The 20,496-nt window shown below is 39.1% G+C and overlaps 1 protein-coding gene across 4 annotated transcripts in view; it reads left to right on the top strand.

The window, feature by feature from the left end:
• DHX40 (DEAH-box helicase 40) overlaps nt 1-20,496 on the top strand; it is a 33,208-nt gene that overhangs the window by 5,661 nt on the left and 7,051 nt on the right. Inside the window, exons 5-14 of one of the 4 annotated variants that reach the window (XM_074557052.1) lie at nt 1,439-1,745; nt 5,625-5,770; nt 6,786-6,905; nt 8,614-8,844; nt 9,000-9,066; nt 10,788-10,919; nt 12,173-12,272; nt 12,532-12,618; nt 15,745-15,927; nt 18,007-18,087. In XM_074557052.1, the coding sequence (XP_074413153.1) occupies nt 5,708-5,770; nt 6,786-6,905; nt 8,614-8,844; nt 9,000-9,066; nt 10,788-10,919; nt 12,173-12,272; nt 12,532-12,618; nt 15,745-15,927; nt 18,007-18,087 (1,064 nt within the window). In that variant the 5' untranslated portion in view covers nt 1,439-1,745; nt 5,625-5,707. Of the gene's footprint in view, nt 1-1,438; nt 2,884-4,067; nt 4,344-5,624; nt 5,771-6,785; nt 6,906-8,613; nt 8,845-8,999; nt 9,067-10,787; nt 10,920-12,172; nt 12,273-12,531; nt 12,619-15,744; nt 15,928-18,006; nt 18,088-20,496 lie in introns of those variants that run through there. The other 3 variants (XM_074557050.1, XM_074557048.1, XM_074557049.1) reach the window with 3 other exon arrangements.

The following is a 20,496-nucleotide window of genomic DNA, read 5'->3' as shown; positions in this document are numbered from 1 at the left end:
TTTATGTTCCTGCACAGATCATTTCACTGATCCAAGGGCTGCTTGGGGGATTGCTGGGGGAGCTTTTTATAAACCACAGACACGGCGTAGTGGCTTTGTACGAGCGTCACTGAATTGTTTCCAACGTTCAGCTCCTCACCTGTCTGCATGGTGTGTGAGGGCTGACAGACAGATGGATGGACAGCCCGTGCTCTGTGTGAGAATGCAAACAGCTGAGCCAAAGCTTAATCCTCTCCCCAGCCCGTGACCTTTTTATTCAGGCTTGCACCTGGCAGGAGCAGCAATCATTCATGGATGTGGCCTCGGAAACAGCTGCACATCTGACACTGGAGTTAAATTTAAAAAGGGTGAAGCAGGCGGATGTGTGAGGGGGGTCAATCAACAAAATCACTTCCCAGACCAACTTTAAAGAGAAAGCAGGGCTGTAAGAACATCAGTCGAGGCCTGCAGTGAGTACACCAGGTCTCCTGTGCTGAGTACAATGATGTTTGTGCAGAAAGGTTTGCGGAACTGGGGCACAGAGACCCGAGAGTGTGACTGTGACTCACTGCAGGTCCATGTGCAGACACAGCTCCAGAGCAGCTGGAGGGGAATGGATCAGCCTGGGGTGAGCTGGGCAGGGCTGTGAGCACACCAACAAGAGGATGAGCAGTTGCTGTGGCAGCTCTGTCACCCTTTGTGCCATGGCTCGCTCACACCTGGCTCGGGAGCTCCTCAATGCTGAGATGGGCTCTCAGCACAGAACTGCAAATCCCTCTCCAGCACAAAAATATTTAATTCCACCAGATCAATTCCCAGTTTGGATCTGGCTGGACGCTGCCCACCTGCAGAACAAACTAAACCAGGTTCCTGCCAGTGCTGTATTTCCTGCAGCCTGTTTTTAGCAGAAACCTGGGAGTGCAGTTAGGAATTACCTGGCTGTCGAGGCAGAAGGCTGCACAGTAGGAATTGTTGTTTTCCATGGAGCTAAACACAAGGAAAATATATTCATGGCAGGGGAGAAAGGCTAAATGTCTGATTGTGTCTTCAAAAAGAAGCATTTTTTTAACAAGCAGAGCAAGATTTGCAATAAAACATGTCAATTTGTAAATGTTTGGTAGCAAAGCACTGCAAGACAGCAGATGGAGGTGAGAAAGGGGTTTGGGTTTTTTCCTGTCTAACACCTCCTTTTTTCCAGTATTCTTCCTCTGTTTTAAGAATAACACTTCTTCAATAATGACTCACAGCCAGTGCCACAAAAATCCTGGCTGTCAGAAAAACTGCTGGGTGTCTGACAGGAGTGCAGCTTGCAGGGAACATTGGTTTCCTCTGTCTCTGCTGAAACCACAGCTCGGGGATTGTTCTGCTAGAAAGTGGCCCTACTTAGAAATTCCAGGCTCAAGGCAATTACCTGCCTTTCCTTGCTGGATGTAATTAATAGATGTGGTTTTCCTCACAGGCACATGGAATGGACCACACTGTCCAGAGGTAGGAGATGAGAATTCCCCAGGAAATCAGGATTCTCCCCTGGGAAAGATGGATAAACCCCACGGTGTACCAGCAGGGGCTGGAATATTCCCCACATCCTGCTAGATCTCTGCTAATCAGAAAAGAAAAGAGATCCTCTGCTCAGAAGGGAATAAAGACATCCTGAGGGATAATCCAGCAGAGCCACGAGCCCTCTGCCACCTCGCAGGATTTGCAATTCTGTGGGGAGCTAAACCTCAGGAAAAAGAGCAATTTTCTTCTTCCTGGATGGCCTGAAGGTAACAAAGCTGCCCTGTGCCAGAGCAGCTGCAGGGATGGGAGCACGTTTCTCAGTTATTGGAGCAGGGAATTGTGCTGGGATTCCTGGGTTCTTCCCCCAGCTCTGCCTTTGATTTGTGGCGTGTGCAGACCCCTTAATTTGTTTCTGTTTTCCCCATCTGTGAAACTGAGATAAGATCACAGGGGAATTGTAAAGTGTGCTTCATTAATGTTTATTAGACAGGGGGAAATCCTTCAATGAATGGCTCTGTATTCCAGGAGGACAAAGTTCAACACTACAAAGAGGTTGATTAAAACCAAATCTGCTATTCCCAGGCTGGGAGGACGAAAAAAAAAACAGGAAAAAAAAAGAGAATTGAAAAACCTTACCTAGCCCTGTGTCTGCCAAAAGAAAGATGTGATTTAAATAAAATCATGCAGACTGCAAGTGTGTCTCCATAAATGTATGTCTATTAAAACCATTAAATATTTCTTGGCAAACACACAGCAAAAAGTGAAATAAGGGTGTGTTTGCAGTTTCAAATGTGTATATGATCACCATTAACTGTAAATTACCAGTGGCAACATGACATAAGTAAATGGTGATTCAATAAATTTGGTATTTTCCATAAAGGAGTGTACCAACATAGAGTGTATTGGCACATTCCACTATTTTTGTCAGACTGTCACAACCCTGTTTAGTGTGGGATTTTACAATGCCTGCTTGTTGGCAGACTAAACAATTATTTGTAGGTTAGACAGAGCTAACTGATGGAACTGATGGAATATGTTCCAAGCCTCAGAGTGCATGTTCCTAGTGGGGAAATATTTCTCCCATTGTGCCAGAGGCAAAAATTGAGGGAATTTGGGATAACCAGACTCAGTGGGTGGCCTGAATTTGCTCCTGGTGTGACACCACATTTACTGTGTGCTTCTTTTCACTGATAGAGGCCAATGGAGGGTGAAAAACAGCGTGTGAGGGGAGAAAGGACTGAGCTACGGGCAAAATTCACCATAAAAATCGCATTTTGGGGAAAGCAGGGGAGCTGGACTGCGGCTGGTGTGTGTTCAGCGTTCTGTGTATGCCATCTTCAGGCCGGCTGTGAACTCACAGGCGGAGCAGCAGCGCCTTCATTTGTTCATCACAGCGAGTTTTGGGTTATTCATGTCCTTTAAAATCACATTTGTTACCCAGAGCACAACACAGCGATACCTGCACGTACCAGAGGGACATTGATTATTTATTTCAGCCTTGCCAAGCCTGGGTGAACCTCACAGAGCAGGCAGCCCAACCATCAAAACTTTTTACTGTTTACACGTTTTACCACACAAAGGAATTAGTGTTCATTTGCCACCAGTCACACAGTCCACTTGTTAATTAGTATTCTATCTTCTACCAGTTAATGATTTACTTCTGACGCTAATTAGTGCTGTGCTGAGTCCTTCTCTTTGGGGTCAGTGGGTTTCTTGGGTGGGTGGTCACAGAATTACCAGAATTACCTTTTACCCACTTGGAGCTCATTTGGGTTTATCAGTTTCTTCCACATCTTGGCAGTTCTGCCAGATGTCCCCTAAATTCTGCATTCTTTGTGTCCACTACCAATGGTACCCTTTTTTTCCCCACAGCTTTGTTAAGCTGCCCCTAAGTCTGAGATCATTGGAACATATCCAAGGCTAAACTTTTAAAATTCTACCAAGTAATTTGTTTTTTTCTAACACATCACTTAGAGCTTGTTGGCCGCTCTCTGTTTCAGAGATTGAATCTCGTCTCTTGTTGATTAGGCTTGAAAGTATAAAAAGATAAAACATCAAAGTGCTTTTTCTCTCTCAAGGAAGAAGTTTTAGTGCAGCAGGTTTGTTTATCAATATTTTACTATTTTCTACATGTGTACAGTTGTGTTTTGTTCAATATTGTGTAACAGCCTAATGTAACACATTATGACACTTAGCTGACCTATGGAAAGAGAGTATTACTTTAATGCAACACAAATGACATTTAGCTGACCTATGGAAATTATTTATAACAGAATTCGAGATGGTTTCTTCTCCCTTAGATTTTAGAATGTGTTTTCCTAATCAGGGTCGTTCCATCAGGACATTTACGTGTGGACTCAAGGCTCAGGTTTTGTCACAAAATACATCTGAGCAGGCTGATCTGGCGGGATCATTGATTTCGAGGTCCTTCCAACCCTTCGCACTTTGTAATTTGGTGATTTTTATCATTTTTTGGGCAATTCCGTGACTCTGAGGCGCCGTGAGGGGCCTCGGGGAGAGTGGGGGGGCGTGGCCTAAGGAAGAGGCGGGAAGCTGCGTGGGGGCGTGGCTTAGCGAGGAGGCGGTGACCTATGGGGGCGTGGCGCGCATGCGCGCGGCGCCGGCGGGGCGCGGGGGCGCGCACGGGGGGTTCCCGCCGGGGGCGCGCGTGGGCGGGGCCTCAGGTGACCCTCAGGTGAGCTCCAGGTGAGCCCCGGGAGCCGCCATGGACGGCCCCGCCCTGCCCATCCGCCGCTCCCGCCGAGAGCTGGTGGAGGCCGTGCGGGAGCGGCCCTTCCTCATCGTCACCGGCGAGACGGGCAGCGGTAAAAGCACGCAGCTGCCCAGGTACCTCTACGAGGCAGGTAACGGAACCCCCCCCCGCCGCTCCGCGGGCTGCGGATGTGGGACACGAGCACCATAAACTCATCCGGCTGTGCCCCTGTCCCCTCACGGGTGACGCAGCTTCGGGCTGGGAAGTGGTGAGAGGAGGTGGCTCGGTTAAACCTTTTAAATAAAAAAAAAACGAACTGTGGGTACGCGTTATAAAGTGACCTGGAGCAGCACAACCCAATGTGCCACAATCACTGAGGGTGTTCAGGCTGGAGGAGGCTCCAGGGGTGATTTTAGAGCCAGTACCTGAAGGAGCCTGGAGTGACAGGGAATGGTTTCCCATTGCCAGAGAGCAGGATCAGGTGGGATATTGGGAAAGAATTGTTCCCTATGAGGATGGGAGGGACTGGCACAGGTTTCCCGGTGATTTTAGAGCCCTTCCCAGTACCTGAAGGAGCCTGGAGTGACAGGACACAGGGAATGGTTTCCCATTGCCAGAGAGGAGGCTCAGGAGGGATATTGGGAAGGAATTTTTCCCTGTGAGGATGGGAGGGCCTGGCACAGGCTGCCCAGGGAATCTGCCCCATCCCTGGGAGCATCCAAGGCTGTAGAAGACTCACAGCAACTTGTCATAGTGGAAGATGTTCCAAGAGGGGGTGGAACGAGATAATCTTTAATGTCCCTTCTGTGAAAAATGTGTATTTTATGCTTGGCTTTTCGCAAATATTCAAATGAATATTGTATGTGTTGTGTCATAAAGTAATGCTGTATTAATTCACTTAAGTAGTGTGGTAAATATAGTTTTAGGTTATAACAAAGTGTTAAAATAGAAACTATGCTATGGAAGGTACTTTTTAAAAGAAAGGACTTGCAGCAAGATAGCAGCCACAGGACACCTGAATCTTTCAGAGAAAAAGAATTTATTGCCCCATTATCAGAAGAAATGAACTGCTTCATGCCTCAAAGGCGCTGTTAGGATTCAGAGGAAGAAGTTGATGGTGACCAGGCAGAATCCTGTGTTTGAATGGAATTTATGCATCATGGATGAGCTGTATGAATATGCAACAGGCTGTTGTTTTTAAGGGTTAATCCTCTGTTAACATGTGTCCTTTTTCAGGTTTATTTTGCCCAGAAAGAGGTGCCCAGACTGTCTGTAACTCTTTGTTTCTACTGTCTCATATTGTCCTAATCCCAATTATCCGAATTATTATTTCTCTACGTTACTATTTTTATAAGCATTTTATCACTATTAAACTTTTAAAATGTTAAAAACCGAGCTAATGATTGGTGTTTCTCACTCTGTGTCCCCCCAGGGCTGGCCGAGCACGGAGCCATCGGTGTGACCCAGCCCCGGCGCGTGGCCACCGTGTCGGTGGCACAGAGGGTGGCAGAGGAGATGGGCTGTGCCCTGGGCACCCTCGTGGGGTACCAGGTGCGATTCGACGACTGCACCTGCGAGGTGGGACCTGGGGGCTGCTCTGGGGGTGGGCCAGGGTCACCCAGCGGGCTGGGGGCTGTCCCAGAGCTTTGGGAAGGGGCTGTTGGTGTCCCCTGGCTCATTTGAGGGAGGTTTTTGGGCATCTTGCAGGTGAAACGTTGGCAAACATGAGCACAATGAGAATTATTTTAGCTGGAAAATCCTACATCAATACATGCGTCAGGCCCTTAAATATTTCCTGAAATATTTTAAGGAAAATCCTTGTGGTGCCCTGGGGGTGGGCCAGGGTTACCCAGGGGGCTGGGGGCTGTCCCAGAGCTTTGGGAAGGTTTGTGTCCCACCTGTTGGTGTCCCCTGGCTCATTTGAGGGAGGTTTTTGGGCACCTTGCAGGTGGAACATTGCCAAGCACCTGTGCTGCTGTGTGTGAGCACAATGAGAATTATTTTAGCTGTAAAATCCTATATCAATACATGAGCCAGGCCCTTAGGTATCTTTTAAGGAAAATCCTTGTGGTGCCCAGGGATGTGCCAGGGTCACCCAGGGGGCTGGGGGCTGTCCCAGGGCTTTGGGAAGGGGCTGTTGGTGTCCCCTGGCTCATTTGAGGGAGGTTTTTGAGGCATCTTGCAGGTGAAACATTGCCAAGCATAAGCACAATGAGAATTATTTTAGTAGTAAAATCCTATATCAATGCATGAGCCAGGCCCTTAAATATCTTTTAAGGAAAATCCTTGTGGTGCCCAGGGATGTGCCAGGGTCACCCAGGTGGCAGGGGGCTGTCCCAGAGCTTTGGGAAGGGGCTGTTGGTGTCCCCTGGCTCATTTGAGGGAGGTTTTTGGGCACCTTGCAGGTGAAACGTTGGCAAACGTGAGCACAATGAGAATTATTTTAGCTGTAAAATCTTATATAAACACATGGGTCAAGCCCAAAAATATCTTTTAAGGGAAATCCTTGTGGTGGATGAATGTGTGACCTGTGTAGAAGAGTTTGCTCTGAGGTGAAAGGCCAGGCTGGCAGTGACTGTGGCTGCCCTTGCAGGACACTGCCATCAGGTACATGACCGACGGGTGCCTGCTGAGGCACATCCTGGCTGAACCCCTGCTCAGCAAGTACAGCGTCATCATTTTGGATGAAGCCCACGAGAGGAGCCTCAGCACTGTGAGTGTCTCTCATAGCTGGGTTTTGGGTCACTGTTTCTCCTTTTCTGTGCTCTGTTTGTCCCTTCCTTTCACTTCAGCACGATCCCCAAGGGGTTTTGGGGGATCTTGACTTTCCATGGATGTGCTTTGTCCTTTTGCTGCTTTGTTCAGTCCATGCTGCACAAATTGAAAATAAAATGTAGCCTCTAATAGTGTTGGAATTTTTGTAGTTGTTGCATTTAAATGCAGTTAAAACTTTGCTGGCTGTTGAATACTCTCCCAAAATTCCCAGGAGTTTGAAGCCAGAACTTTCTAGAATACCACCAACACAAAATACACCATAAAAAGCCCAAAGACCTGTCTTGTCCAATATTTTTTAGGGTGTGTATGTGACTGTACAAAGAGATTATGGCTGTTGGGTCCATGGAAGCATCTAGACCTGAGTGGATGTGCTTTGTCCTTCCATGGATGTGCTTTGTCCTTCTGCTGCTTTGTTCAGTCCATGCTGCACAAATTGAAAATAAGATGTAGCCTCTAATAGTGTTGGAATTTTTGTTGTTGTTGCATTTAAATGTAGTTAAAACTTTGCTGGCTGTTGAATACTCTCCCAAAATTCCCAGGAGTTTGAAGCCAGAACTTTCTAGAATACCACCAACACAAAATACACCAAAAAAAGCCCAAAGACCTGTCTTGTCCAATATTTTTTAGGGTGTGTATGTGACTGTGCAGAGAGATTATGGCTGTTGGGTCCATGGAAGCATCTAGACCTGAGTGGATGTGCTTTGTCCTTCCATGGATGTGCTTTGTCCTTCTGCTGCTTTGTTCAGTCCATGCTGCACAAATTGAAAATAAGATGTAGCCTCTAATAGTGTTGGAATTTTTGTAGTTGTTGCATTTAAATGCAGTTAAAACTTTGCTGGCTGTTGAATACTCTCCCAAAATTCCCAGGAGTTTGAAGCCAGAACTTTCTAGAATACCACCAACACAAAATACACCATAAAAAGCCCAAAGACCTGTCTTGTCCAATATTTTTTAGGGTGTGTATGTGACTGTGCAGAGAGATTATGGCTGTTGGGTCCATGGAAGCATCTAGACCTGAGTCCCAAAAGCTCTCAGAGGTCACCCTGACCCTTGTGTGGCCAGCAAAGGGACATTGAGGTCACTGAGACCTCAGGAGATTGTGCTGTGTGTCACACAACCTCCTGCTCCAGCAAACCATCTCCCTGTCCAGCTGGGAAAAGAAAAAATTATCTCCTGAATCCCAGTTTGCCCTCAGGCATCTGAGGGAATGGCAAATAACTGAGCTGAAGTGCTGGAAGGAGCAGATTTGTGATTCAGAGCAGCACAGAGGAAAATAAACTTGCTGAGGTCGTTGCAATAAATAAAAGCAAGGAAGGGTGCACACACAGTCAGGGGACATGGCTGGAAAATGGGATGAAAAATGGGGCTGAGGTAACTTCTCACAAATGACTTGACCAAGAGAGTGTAAAAATGAAAAACAAAGGGGTTTGAGTTACACTGGTGCTGTGAGGAGAGCTGGTAAAAAAATCATTAAACTCTAGAAACCAAAATATCCAGGGCAAAAGTGGGTTTTCTTCAGAATGCTTAGGCCTGGAATGTGTGATTTTCACTCTATCAATGGGATAAAATCATCAAATTTCCATGTTTTTCAGGCTCTTATAGGAAAACCAGGGTTTTAACATCAGCTGTTTGTGTTTTTGTGCCAGGATATTTTGTTTGGTTTGCTGAAGAAGCTGTTCCTGCAGGAGAAGCCGGCAGGCAGGAGGACAGCCATGAAGGTGGTGGTGATGTCAGCCACCCTGGAGGTGGAGAAACTCTCTGAGTTCTTTGGCCACTGCTCAGTGCTGCACATTCCAGGCAGGAGTTACCCTGTCAAGGAGATATTCTGCAACCTGCTGAGCCCCAGGGATGTGGGCAGCTCTGCCTATGTCACAGAGGTTTGTTTTCCCTGCTTTTGGGATATTTTTCACCTGGAGGAATGAGCTGTTCTGTTGTGTTCTCAGCATCTCTGCAGGAAGCAGGGGAGGATCAGTTGGGATGGTGAATTAAATGAGATTTCAACTGATTGTGGTTTGTTTGTTGTTTGTTCCAGGCTGTGAAGGTCGCCCTGGATGTTCACTTAAATGAACCAGAAGGTGACATCCTGGTTTTCCTCACAGGTGAGAATTTTCCTGGGTGAATTATGGCACTGCCAGCAAAGCAGAAAAGCCTCCAGAGCCTGCCTGCTTTTCCCCAGAGCAGAGAGAAGGGAAAGGTGCAGGCTGGTGCACAAAGTCCTGTGCAACGGTAATTTCAGAGTGTTTCAGGAATAACCAGATTGACTCTGTGTTGTCTGCATGGTTTAGATTGTTGTTAATTCAGGGAGGAAGAATTATTTGAGCTGTAAAATCCTACATCAATGCATGGGCCAGCCCCATATCTAATATTAATATCTAATGCAAAGATATCTAATTTTAAAGGCAAATCCTTGGTGGGAGGCCCTGTGGAAAGGCTGGATGTCACCTCCCAAACCCCCTCTCACTAATTCCTTATTTTAATGATGAATTATTTTAGCTGTAAAATCCTACAGCAATGCATGGACCAAGCCCATATCTAATATCTGATATCTAATATCTGATATCTAATATCTGATATCTAATATTAATATCTAATAAAAATATATCTAATCTTTTAAGGCAAATCCATGGTGGGAGGCCCTGTGGAAAGGCTGGGTGTCATCTCCCAAACCCCCTCTCATTAATTCCTCATTTTAATTATGAATTATTTTAGTTGTAAAATCCTACAGCAATGCATGGATATTAGATATTAGATATTGTGGATATGGATGGATAATAGATATTAGATATTAGATCTAATATCTAATATCTAATATTAATATCTAATAAAAAGATATCTAATCTTTTAAGGCAAATCCATGGTGGGAAGCCCTGTGGAAAGGGTGGGTGTCACCTCCCAAACCCTCTCATGAATTCCTCATTTTAATGATGAATTATTTTAGTTGTAAAATCCTACAGCAATGCATGGACCAGGCCCATATCTAATATCTAATATTGATATCTAACAAAAAGATATCTAATCTTTTAAGGCAAATCCATGGTGGGAAGCCCTGTGGAAGGGCTGGGTGTCATCTCCCAAACCCCCTCTCATTAATTCCTTATTTTAATTATGAATTATTTTAGCTGTAAAATCCTACATCAGTGCATGGACCAGGCCCATATCTAATATCTAATATTGATATCTAACAAAAAGATATCTAATCTTTTAAGGCAAATCCATGGTGGGAAGCCCTGTGGAAAGGGTGGGTGTCACCTCCCAAACCCCCTCTCATTAATTCCTCATTTTAATTATGAATTATTTTAGTTGTAAAACCCTACAGCAATGCATGGACCAAGCCCATATCTAATATCTAATATCTAATATTAATATCTAATAAAAAGATATCTAATCTTTTAAGGCAAATCCATGGTGGGAGGCCCTGTGGAAAGGCTGGGTGTCACCTCCCAAACCCCCTCTCGTTAATTCCTTATTTTAATTATGAATTATTTTAGTTGTAAAATCCTACAGCAATGCATGGATATTAGATATTAGATATTGTGGATATGGATGGATAACTGATATTAGATATTAGATCTAATATCTAATATCTAATATCTAATATTAATATCTAATAAAAAGATATCTAATCTTTTAAGGCAGATCCTTGGTGGGAGGCCCTGTGGAAAGGCTGGATGTCACCTCCCAAACCCTCTCATGAATTCCTCATTTTAATGATGCTGACATATTACACATTGACAAAACAATTTCTTTTGAAGGTGTTGCAAACCAGGAACGCAGAGCTGTAGCTGATGAGGTGACTGAGATGCTCTTGTGTGTCTTTCAGGGCAGAATGAGATAGAGAGAGCCTGTGATGTGCTTTTCAGGAGAGCAGAGGCCATCGATTACCGCTACGAGGTGCACGACCGCGCTGTCGAGGGGCTCCTCATCCTGCCCCTCTACGGCTCCATGTCCACAGGTCAGAGCCCAAACCTCCCTCCAGCACAGCAGTGTGAGCTGCAGGGCTGGTGATGGATATCATCCTCATCAGATTGAATGTTTGGGCTGGGAAAAGGGTGGGAAGGGACCCCTTGGGGGCACTTTGGGGTTATTCATAAACTAAATCAAACTTCAGCCTTCTCTGCTTGAGGCTCCAGTCAAAATCCAGATCCAAGTCTGGATGTGACTTCAGGATCCTCAGGTAGGAAGGGGATATTGAGTAACTGAAAGCCCAGATGACTTCATATTGTATTTTACTGTATTTTACTGTATTTTACTGTATTTTACTGTATTTTACTTTATTTTACTTGACTTTATTTTACTTGACTTTACTTGACTTTACTTGACTTTACTTGACTTTACTTGACTTTACTTGACTTGACTTTACTTGACTTTACTTGACTTGACTTTACTTTATTTTACTTGCCTTTATTTGACTTTATTTTACTTGCCTTTATTTTACTTTATTTTACTTGACTTTATTTGACTTTATTTTACTTGACTTTACTTGACTTTATTTTACTTGACTTTACTTGACTTTATTTTACTTGCCTTTATTTGACTTTATTTTACTTGCCTTTATTTTACTTTATTTTACTTGACTTTATTTTACTTTATTTTACTTGACTTTATTTTACTTTATTTTACTTGCCTTTATTTTACTTAATTTTACTTGACTTTATTTTACTTGACTTTATTTTACTCTATTTCATATATTTCATATATTTCATTTCTATTTCATATATTCATCTCTATTTCATATATTTCATATATTTTATATTTTATTTTACTTTATACTTTATTTTACTTTATGTTTTATTTTGCTTTATTATGCATTGCTTTATTTTATATTGTTACTTGACTTTATTTTACTTGACTTTATTTTACTTGACTTTATTTTACTTGACTTTATTTTACTTGACTTTATTTTACTTGACTTTATTTTACTTGACTTTATTTTACTTAATTTTACTTGACTTATTTTACTCTATTTCATATATTTCATATATTTCATATATTTCATATATTTCATTTCTATTTCATATATTCATCTCTATTTCATATATTTCATATATTTTATATTTTATTTTACTTTATACTTTATTTTACTTTACTTTATGTTTTACTTTCCTTTATTATGCATTGCTTTATTTTATATTGTTTCTTTTTATATCGCTTTATTTTATTTTGTTTTGTCACCTTATTTTACATCATCATTTTCTGTCATTTTAGATCAACAGAAAAGGATCTTTTTGCCAGCCCCCAGAGGCATCAGAAAATGTGTGGTCTCCACAAACATTGCTGCAACATCTCTGACCATTGAAGGAGTCAGGTATTGATTTCTGTCTCTCATAGCAGAGGGAATAATTCAGAAAGGTGTGGGTTTGGAAAAACACATTTATTCTGCTACAATTGCCTTTTTTTGAGCAGTAAAAAAACCCTTAATATTATTATAGTCTTAGAGGTGACCAATATTTTTGAATCTATTTTGAAGTCAAATCTACTGAATAACCAGGCTCTAAGTAGAATAAATGTATTTTTTAATGAAATCCATGTGTCAGTTCCCTGGTTTTTACCTCTCTGGATTTCAGATATGTGGTGGACAGTGGCTTTGTGAAGCAGCTGAACCATAATCCCAGAGTGGGTTTGGACATCCTGGAGGTTGTTCCCATCTCAAAGTAAGTGAAAAATGTCACTCACTCATTGTTTCTGGGAGCTGCTCTGGCAGTGATGCTCTGTGTTAAAAAATAAATAAATTAAAAAATAGGCAGCAACCTCAAAGCCCCATTATTTAAAACCACTTCAAGGTTTAAAAACCACTTTAAAGTCTAAAAACAATTTAAGATTTAAAACCCACTTTAAAGTCTAAAAACAATTTAAGATTTAAAAACCACTTTAAGGCTTAAAACCACTTTAAGGTTAAAAACCATTGTAAGGTTTAAAAACCATTTTAAGGTTTAAAATCACTCAAGGGTTTAAAAACGACTTTACGGTTTGAAACCGCTTTAAGATTTAAAAACACTTTAAGGCTTTAAAACCATTTTAAGATTTAAAAACCACTTCAGTTGGTTTTAATTTACCAATTTAAAACCAAGTAAAAAGTGGTTGCTAAAAGTCACAGATATTTAGGAGGAATTGGCTTTGTCTGAGTTCTGAGCAGGGCTGGCTGAATACGACAGCATCCAAAAAATGCACAAAAATTCTTCTTTATTTCTTGCACAGCTGGATTTTTCAAGTGGATATTTCATTGCAGGAATACCTCTTTCAGCTATAAAGAGAAACATTTTGTGCTGTTTGGGTGGTATTAGAAGGGATGAAAGGTTTGAATTTTGGTTTTTTTGGGCAGGAGTGAAGCCAAGCAGCGAGCGGGCACACGGGCTGGACATCAGCAGGGAAATATTTTGTGTTGTACAGCAGGGAGTTCTGGGAGCAGTGCATGCCCCAGCACACCTGAGCAATGTAAAACCAAGTAAAAAGCACTTCAGGATATACAACTTCCTAAAAGTCCTAAAAATATTTAGTCCTAAAAATATTTAGGAGGAGTTGGCATTGTCTGAGCAGGGCTGGCTGAATACGGCGGCATCCAAAAAATGCGCAGAAATTCTTCTTTATTTCTTGCACAGCTGGATCTTTCAGGTGGATATTTCAACTGGATATTTCATTGCAGGAATACCTCTTCCAGCTATAAAGAGAAACATTTTGTGCTGTTTGGGTGGTATTAGAAGGGATGAAGGGTTTGAATTTTGGTTTTTTTTGAGCAGGAGTGAAGCCAAGCAGCGAGCGGGCACACGGGCTGGACATTGTCGGGGAAATGTTTTGGGTTGTACAGCAGGGAGTTTTGGGAGCAGTGCATGCCCCAGCACATCTAACCAATGTAAAACCAAGTAAAAAGCACTTCAGGATATACAACTTCTTAAAAGTCCTAAAAATATTTAGTCCTAAAAATATTTAGGAGGAGTTGGCATTGTCTGAGCAGGGCTGGCTGAATACGGCGGCATCCAAAAAATGCACGAAAATTTTACTTTATTTCTTGCACAGCTGGATCTTTCAGCTGGATTTTTCAACTGGATATTTCATTGCAGGAATACCTCTTCCAGCTGTAAAGAGAAACATTTTGTGCTGTTTGGGTGGTATTAGAAGGGATGAAAAGTTTGAATTTTGTTTTTTTTTGGGCAGGAGTGAAGCCAAGCAGCGAGCCGGGCGCGCGGGCCGGACATCAGCAGGGAAATGTTTTGGGTTGTACAGCAGGGAGTTCTGGGAGCAGTGCATGCCCCAGCACACCTAACCAAGTAAAAAGCACTTCAGGATATACAACTTCCTAAAAGTCCTAAAAATATTTAGTCCTAAAAATATTTAGGAGGAGTTGGCATTGTCTGGGCAGGGCTGGCTGAATACGGCGGCATCCAAAAAATGCACGAAAATTTTACTTTATTTCTTGCACAGCTGGATTTTTCAGCTGCTGTGCGGGAATACCTCTTCCAGCTATAAAGAGAAACATTTTGTGCTGTTTGGGTGGTACCAGAAGGGATGAAGGGTTTGAATTTTGGTTTTTTTTGGGCAGGAGTGAAGCCAAGCAGCGAGCGGGCACACGGGCCGGACATTGTTGGGGAAATGTTTTGGGTTGTACCGAATGGAGTTCTGGGAGCAGTGCATGCCCCAGCACACCTAAGCAATGTAAAACCAAGTAAAAAGCACTTCAGGATATACAACTTCCTAAAAGTCCTAAAAATATTTAGTCCTAAAAATATTTAGGAGGAGTTGGCATTGTCTGAGCAGGACTGGCTGAATACGGCGGCATCCAAAAAATGCACGAAAATTTTACTTTATTTCTTGCACAGCTGGATCTTTCAAGTGGATATTTCATTGCAGGAATACCTGTTCCATCTGTAAAGGGAAACATTTTGTGCTGTTTGGGTGGTATTAGAAGGGATGAAATGTTTGAATTTTGTTTTTTTTGGGCAGGAGTGAAGCCAAGCAGCGAGCGGGCACACGGGCTGGACATCAGCAGGGAAATGTTTTGGGTTGTACAGCAGGGAGTTCTGGGAGCAGTGCATGCCCCAGCACACCTGAGCAATTTAAAATCTAGTAAAAAGCACTTCAGGATATACAACTTCCTAAAAGTCCTAAAAATATTTAGTCCTAAAAATATTTAGTCCTAAAAATATTTAGGAGGAGTTGGCATTGTCTGAGCAGGACTGGCTGAATACGGCGGCATCCAAAAAATGCGCAGAAATTCTTCTTTATTTCTTGCACAGCTGGATTTTTCAAGTGGATATTTCATTGCAGGAATACCTGTTCCATCTGTTAAGAGAGACATTTTTTGTGCTTGTTTGGGTGCTACCAGAAGGAATGAATGTTGGTTTTTTTTGGGCAGGAGTGAAGCCAAGCAGCGAGCGGGCACACGGGCTGGACATTGTCGGGGAAATGTTTTGGGTTGTACAGCAGCAAGTTCTGGGAGCAGTGCATGCCCCAGCACATCTAACCAATATAAAACCAAGTAAAAAGCACTTCAGGATATACAACTTCCTAAAAGTCCTAAAAATATTTAGTCCTAAAAATATTTAGTCCTAAAAATATTTAGGAGGAGTTGGCATTGTCTGGGCAGGGCTGGCTGAATATGGCGGCATCCAAAAAATGCGCAGAAATTCTTCTTTATTTCTTGCACAGCTGGATCTTTCAGCTGGATTTTTCAACTGGATATTCCATTGCAGGAATGCCTCTTCCAGCTATAAAGAGAGACATTTTGTGCTGTTTGAGTGGTATTAGAAGGGATGAAGAGTTTGAATTTTGGTTTTTTTGGGCAGGAGTGAAGCCAAGCAGCGAGCCGGGCGTGCGGGCCGGACGTCGGCGGGGAAATGTTTTGTGTTGTACAGCAGGGAGTTCTGGGAGCAGTGCATGCCCCAGCACACCGTGCCAGAGATCAGGAGGACCAGCCTGACATCTGTGATCCTCACCTTGAAATGCCTTTCCGTGCACGATGTCATCAGGTGAGCTCCCTGGGGATTATCCCGCTCTGCTCCAGGAGGGCCAGGGCAGGATTAGGGCCCCGGCCAAGTGGGACACTGCAATCAGCTTTGTGCTGCTCTCCCCTCCATGCCAGCAGATAAAATCCATAAAAAGTTATATATTTAAATACTTAGAATCCTTAAAATACTGGGGTTTGTGTCTTTAAATGCTTAAAGTCCTTAAGATACTGGGATATAGACCTTTAAATACTTAACATCCTTAAAATACTGGTTTTTACACATTTAAATACTTAAAATCCTGGTTTTTATATCTGTAAATACTTAAAATCCTGGTTTTTGTATCTGTAAATACTTAAAATCCTTAAAATACTGGTTTTTATATCTGGGTTTTTATATACTGGGTTTTATATACTGGTTTTTATATACTGGGTTTTTATATACTGGTTTTTATATCTGGGTTTTTATATACTGGTTTTTATATACTGGGGTTTATATCTTTAAATGCTCAAAGTCCTTAAGATACTGGGGTTTAGACCTTTAAATACTGAACATCCATAAAATACTGGTTTTTACACATTTAAATACTTAAAATACTGAGTTTTATATCTGTAAATACTTAAAACCCTTAAAATATTGGTTTTTATATACTGTGTTTTTATATACTGGGTTTTTATACACTGGGTTTTATATCTTTAAATGCTTAAAGTCCTTAAGATACTGGGGTTTAGACCTTTAAATACTGAACATCCTTAAAATACTGGTTTTTACACATTTAAATACTTAAAATACTGGGGTTTATATCTGTAAATACTTAAAATCCTTAAAATACTGGTTTTTATAGCTGGGTTTTTATATACTGGGTTTTTATATACTGGGATTTTATATACTGGTTTTTATATACTGGGTTTTATATCTGGGTTTTATATCTTTAAATGCTCAAAGTCCTTAAGATACTGGGATATAGACCTTTAAATACTTAACATCCTTAAAATACTGGTTTTTACACATTTAAATACTTAAAATAGTGGTTTTTATATCTTTAAATACTTAAAATCCTTAAAATACTGAGTTTTACACCTTTAAATACTTACAGTTCTTAAAATACTGCTTTTTATACCTTTAAAGTTCTTAAAATGCAGGGTTTTAGATCTTTAAATAGTTAACATCCTTAAAATACTTTTTAAAGTGTTTTTTTAAATACTTAAAATCCTTAAGGTACTAGTTTTTATATCTTTAAATGCTTAAAAATCCTAAAAATACTGGGTTTTATACCTTTAAATACTTAACACCCATAAATACTGGGTTTTAGACCTTTAACTGCTTAAAATCCTTATATGCTGGTTTTTAGCATTCTTTTAAATACTTAAAATACTGGGTTTTACACATTTAAATACTTAAAATACTTGTTTTTACACCTTTAAATACTTAAAATACTGAGTTTTATATCTTAAAATACTTAAAATCCTTAAAATACTGAGTTTTACACCTTTAAATACTTACAGTTCTTAAAATACTGCTTTTTATACCTTTAAAATTCTTAAAATACTGGTTTTTACACCTTTAAATACTTCAAATCCTCAAAGTACTGCATTTTTATACCCAAAAAGTTTCATCTCTCTGGAATTTTATAGTTTTAAGACCATAGAAGAGTAGAAAATGCAGTTTAGTGTGTGCCATGCTGGGATTTGTCATCAGAAATTCCTCAGCTGGAGTTTGTACAGGAACACACATAAGATGATTGTTCTGATTATCTGACTTTGGTTAGAAGACGTGCATTGGAGAGGTTTAAAAATGATTTTCATAAATATTTGAAACTTTAAAATAAATAAAATAAATTTTAAATTAAAAAATTTTAAAAATAATAAATAACGTTTATGAAAATAATTTAAAATAAATAAAATAAATTTTAAATTTAAAATTCTAAAAATAATAAATAAAGTTTATTAAAATAATTTAAAATAAATAAAATAAATTTTAAATTTAAAAATTTTAAAAATAACAAATAAAGTTTATTAAAATAATTTAAAATAAAATTTTAAATATTTAAAAATTATTTTCATAAATATGAATATAACAAATCGACTTCATTTTTAACCCTAGGTTTCCCTATTTGGACCCACCTGAGGAAAGACACATTTTGGAAGCTCTGAAGGAACTTTACCAGTGCAATGCTATTGACAGGTAAAAACCAAAAGGTTTCACTGCAAGAATTTCAAATCTAAGGCTTAAATTGATGTTTTGTGTGGATTAAAGGACACTCCTCAGCAGCACAATGTGTTTCCTTATTTAACCTCCAGGAAGTTTCCTGGGGTTTAATGGACTGTGTGCAGAAGCAGGGCTGCAGCAGGGTTTGGGGTTTGGGAGATAAAAATCAAGTTCTGATTTTTAGGATTTTCTGATTTTCTGGAGCTCCTCAGTGCCCCCACCTCTGCATCCCAGCCTGCTGGGGCTCAGCAGCTCCAAGAGCTCAGGCAGGAAATGAGATCTTATCCTGAACTTCCAGGAATTCTTCTTGGAAAGAATGAAAAAAAGCAAACCCAAAGCTGGCTGTGCCTGCCATGGAGAGCAGACACAGCAGGCTGGAGAAATGTGCATTATAAATTTTATTGCTGGTGCCACTTGTCCATGCCCCCAGCACCTGTGTGGGCACTCACAGTGCAGAGGGAAGTGCTGCCATCCCAATTCACATTTACACATCAGTGCATTGCATCTGTGTATGTAAAAATAGATAGAGTGAGATATATAGTGAGGTATATAATGAGATATATAATGATATGAGATGTAGAATGAGATATAGAGTGAGATATAGAGTGAGATATATAATGATATGAGATATATGATGAGATATATAATGAGATATGAATAGCAGAATGTATAATAAATAATTGCATTGAATCTCAATATATAAAAATAGATATAGTGAGATATATAGTGAGATATATAGTGAGATATATAATGATATGAGATATATGATGAGATACATAATGAGATATATGAGATATATAATGAGATATGAATAGCAGAATGTATAATAAATAGTTGCATTGAATCTGAATATATAAAAATAGATATAGTGAGATATATAGTGAGATATATAGTGAGATATATAATGATATGAGATATATGATGAGATACATAATGAGATATATGAGATATATAATGAGATATGAATAGCAGAATGTATAATAAATAGTTGCATTGAATCTGAATATATAAAAATAGATATAGTGAGATATATAGTGAGATATATAGTGAGATATATAATGATATGAGATATAGAGTGAGATATAGAGTGAGGTATATAGTGAGATATACAATAATATGAGATACATGATGAGATACATAATGAGATACATAATGAGATATATAATGAGATACATAATGAGATATATAATGAAATATGTATAACAGAATGTATAATAAATAATTGCATTGAATCTGAATATATAAAAATATAGTGAGATATATAATGATATGAGATATATAATGATATGAGATACATAATGAGATACATAATGAGATACATAATGAGATACATAATGAGATATGTATAACAGAATGTATAATAAATAATTGCATTGAATCTGAATATATAAAAATAGATATGAGATATATAGTGAGATATATAGTGAGATATACAATAATATGAGATATATGATGAGATATATAATGAGATATGAATAGCAGAATGTATAATGAATAATTGCATTGAATCTGAATATATAAAAATAGATATAGTGAGATATATAGTGAGATATATAGTGAGATATATAATGATATGAGATGCATAATGAGATACATAATGTGATACATAATGAGATATGTATAACAGAATGTATAGTAAATAATTGCATTAAATCTGAATATATAAAAATAGATATAGTGAGATATATAGTGAGATATGCAATAATATGAGATACATAATGAGATACATAATGAGATATATATGAGATATATAATGACATATATAATGAGATATGTATAACAGAATGTATAATAAATAATTGCATTGAATCTGAATATATAAAAATAGATATAGTGAGATATATAGTGAGATATATAATGATATGAGATGCATAATGAGATATATGATGAGATATATGATGAGGTATGTATAACAGAATGTATAATAAAATATATAATGAAGTATAGAAAAGATATTAAAACATATATAATATATAAAAATATATGTAATTTTCCCCTGTAAATATATATAAATTTCTATAATATAAATATATATTCCCTGTAAATATATATTTGTATATAATGAGATGCATAATAATATATAGAAAATATATTTTAAAATATATCATATCTAAAAAAATATTTAATTTTCCTGTAAATACATATTGATATATAATAATATATATTATAAAATGCATTGTGAAATGCATAATAGAATGTATAATAAAATTTATAATAAATATAGAAAATATATTAAAGTATATATAATATATAAATATATCATTTTCCTGTAAACATATAAAAAATATATATTATATAAATATATATTTTCTGTAAATGTGTTATATATAAATATATATATTTCCTCTGTATATATACATATAAATATATATATATACATATATA

Source organism: Zonotrichia albicollis, chromosome 22, assembly GCF_047830755.1.
Source record: "Zonotrichia albicollis isolate bZonAlb1 chromosome 22, bZonAlb1.hap1, whole genome shotgun sequence".
NCBI lineage: Eukaryota > Metazoa > Chordata > Aves > Passeriformes > Passerellidae > Zonotrichia > Zonotrichia albicollis.
This window is presented reverse-complemented; position numbering and strand designations above follow the sequence as displayed.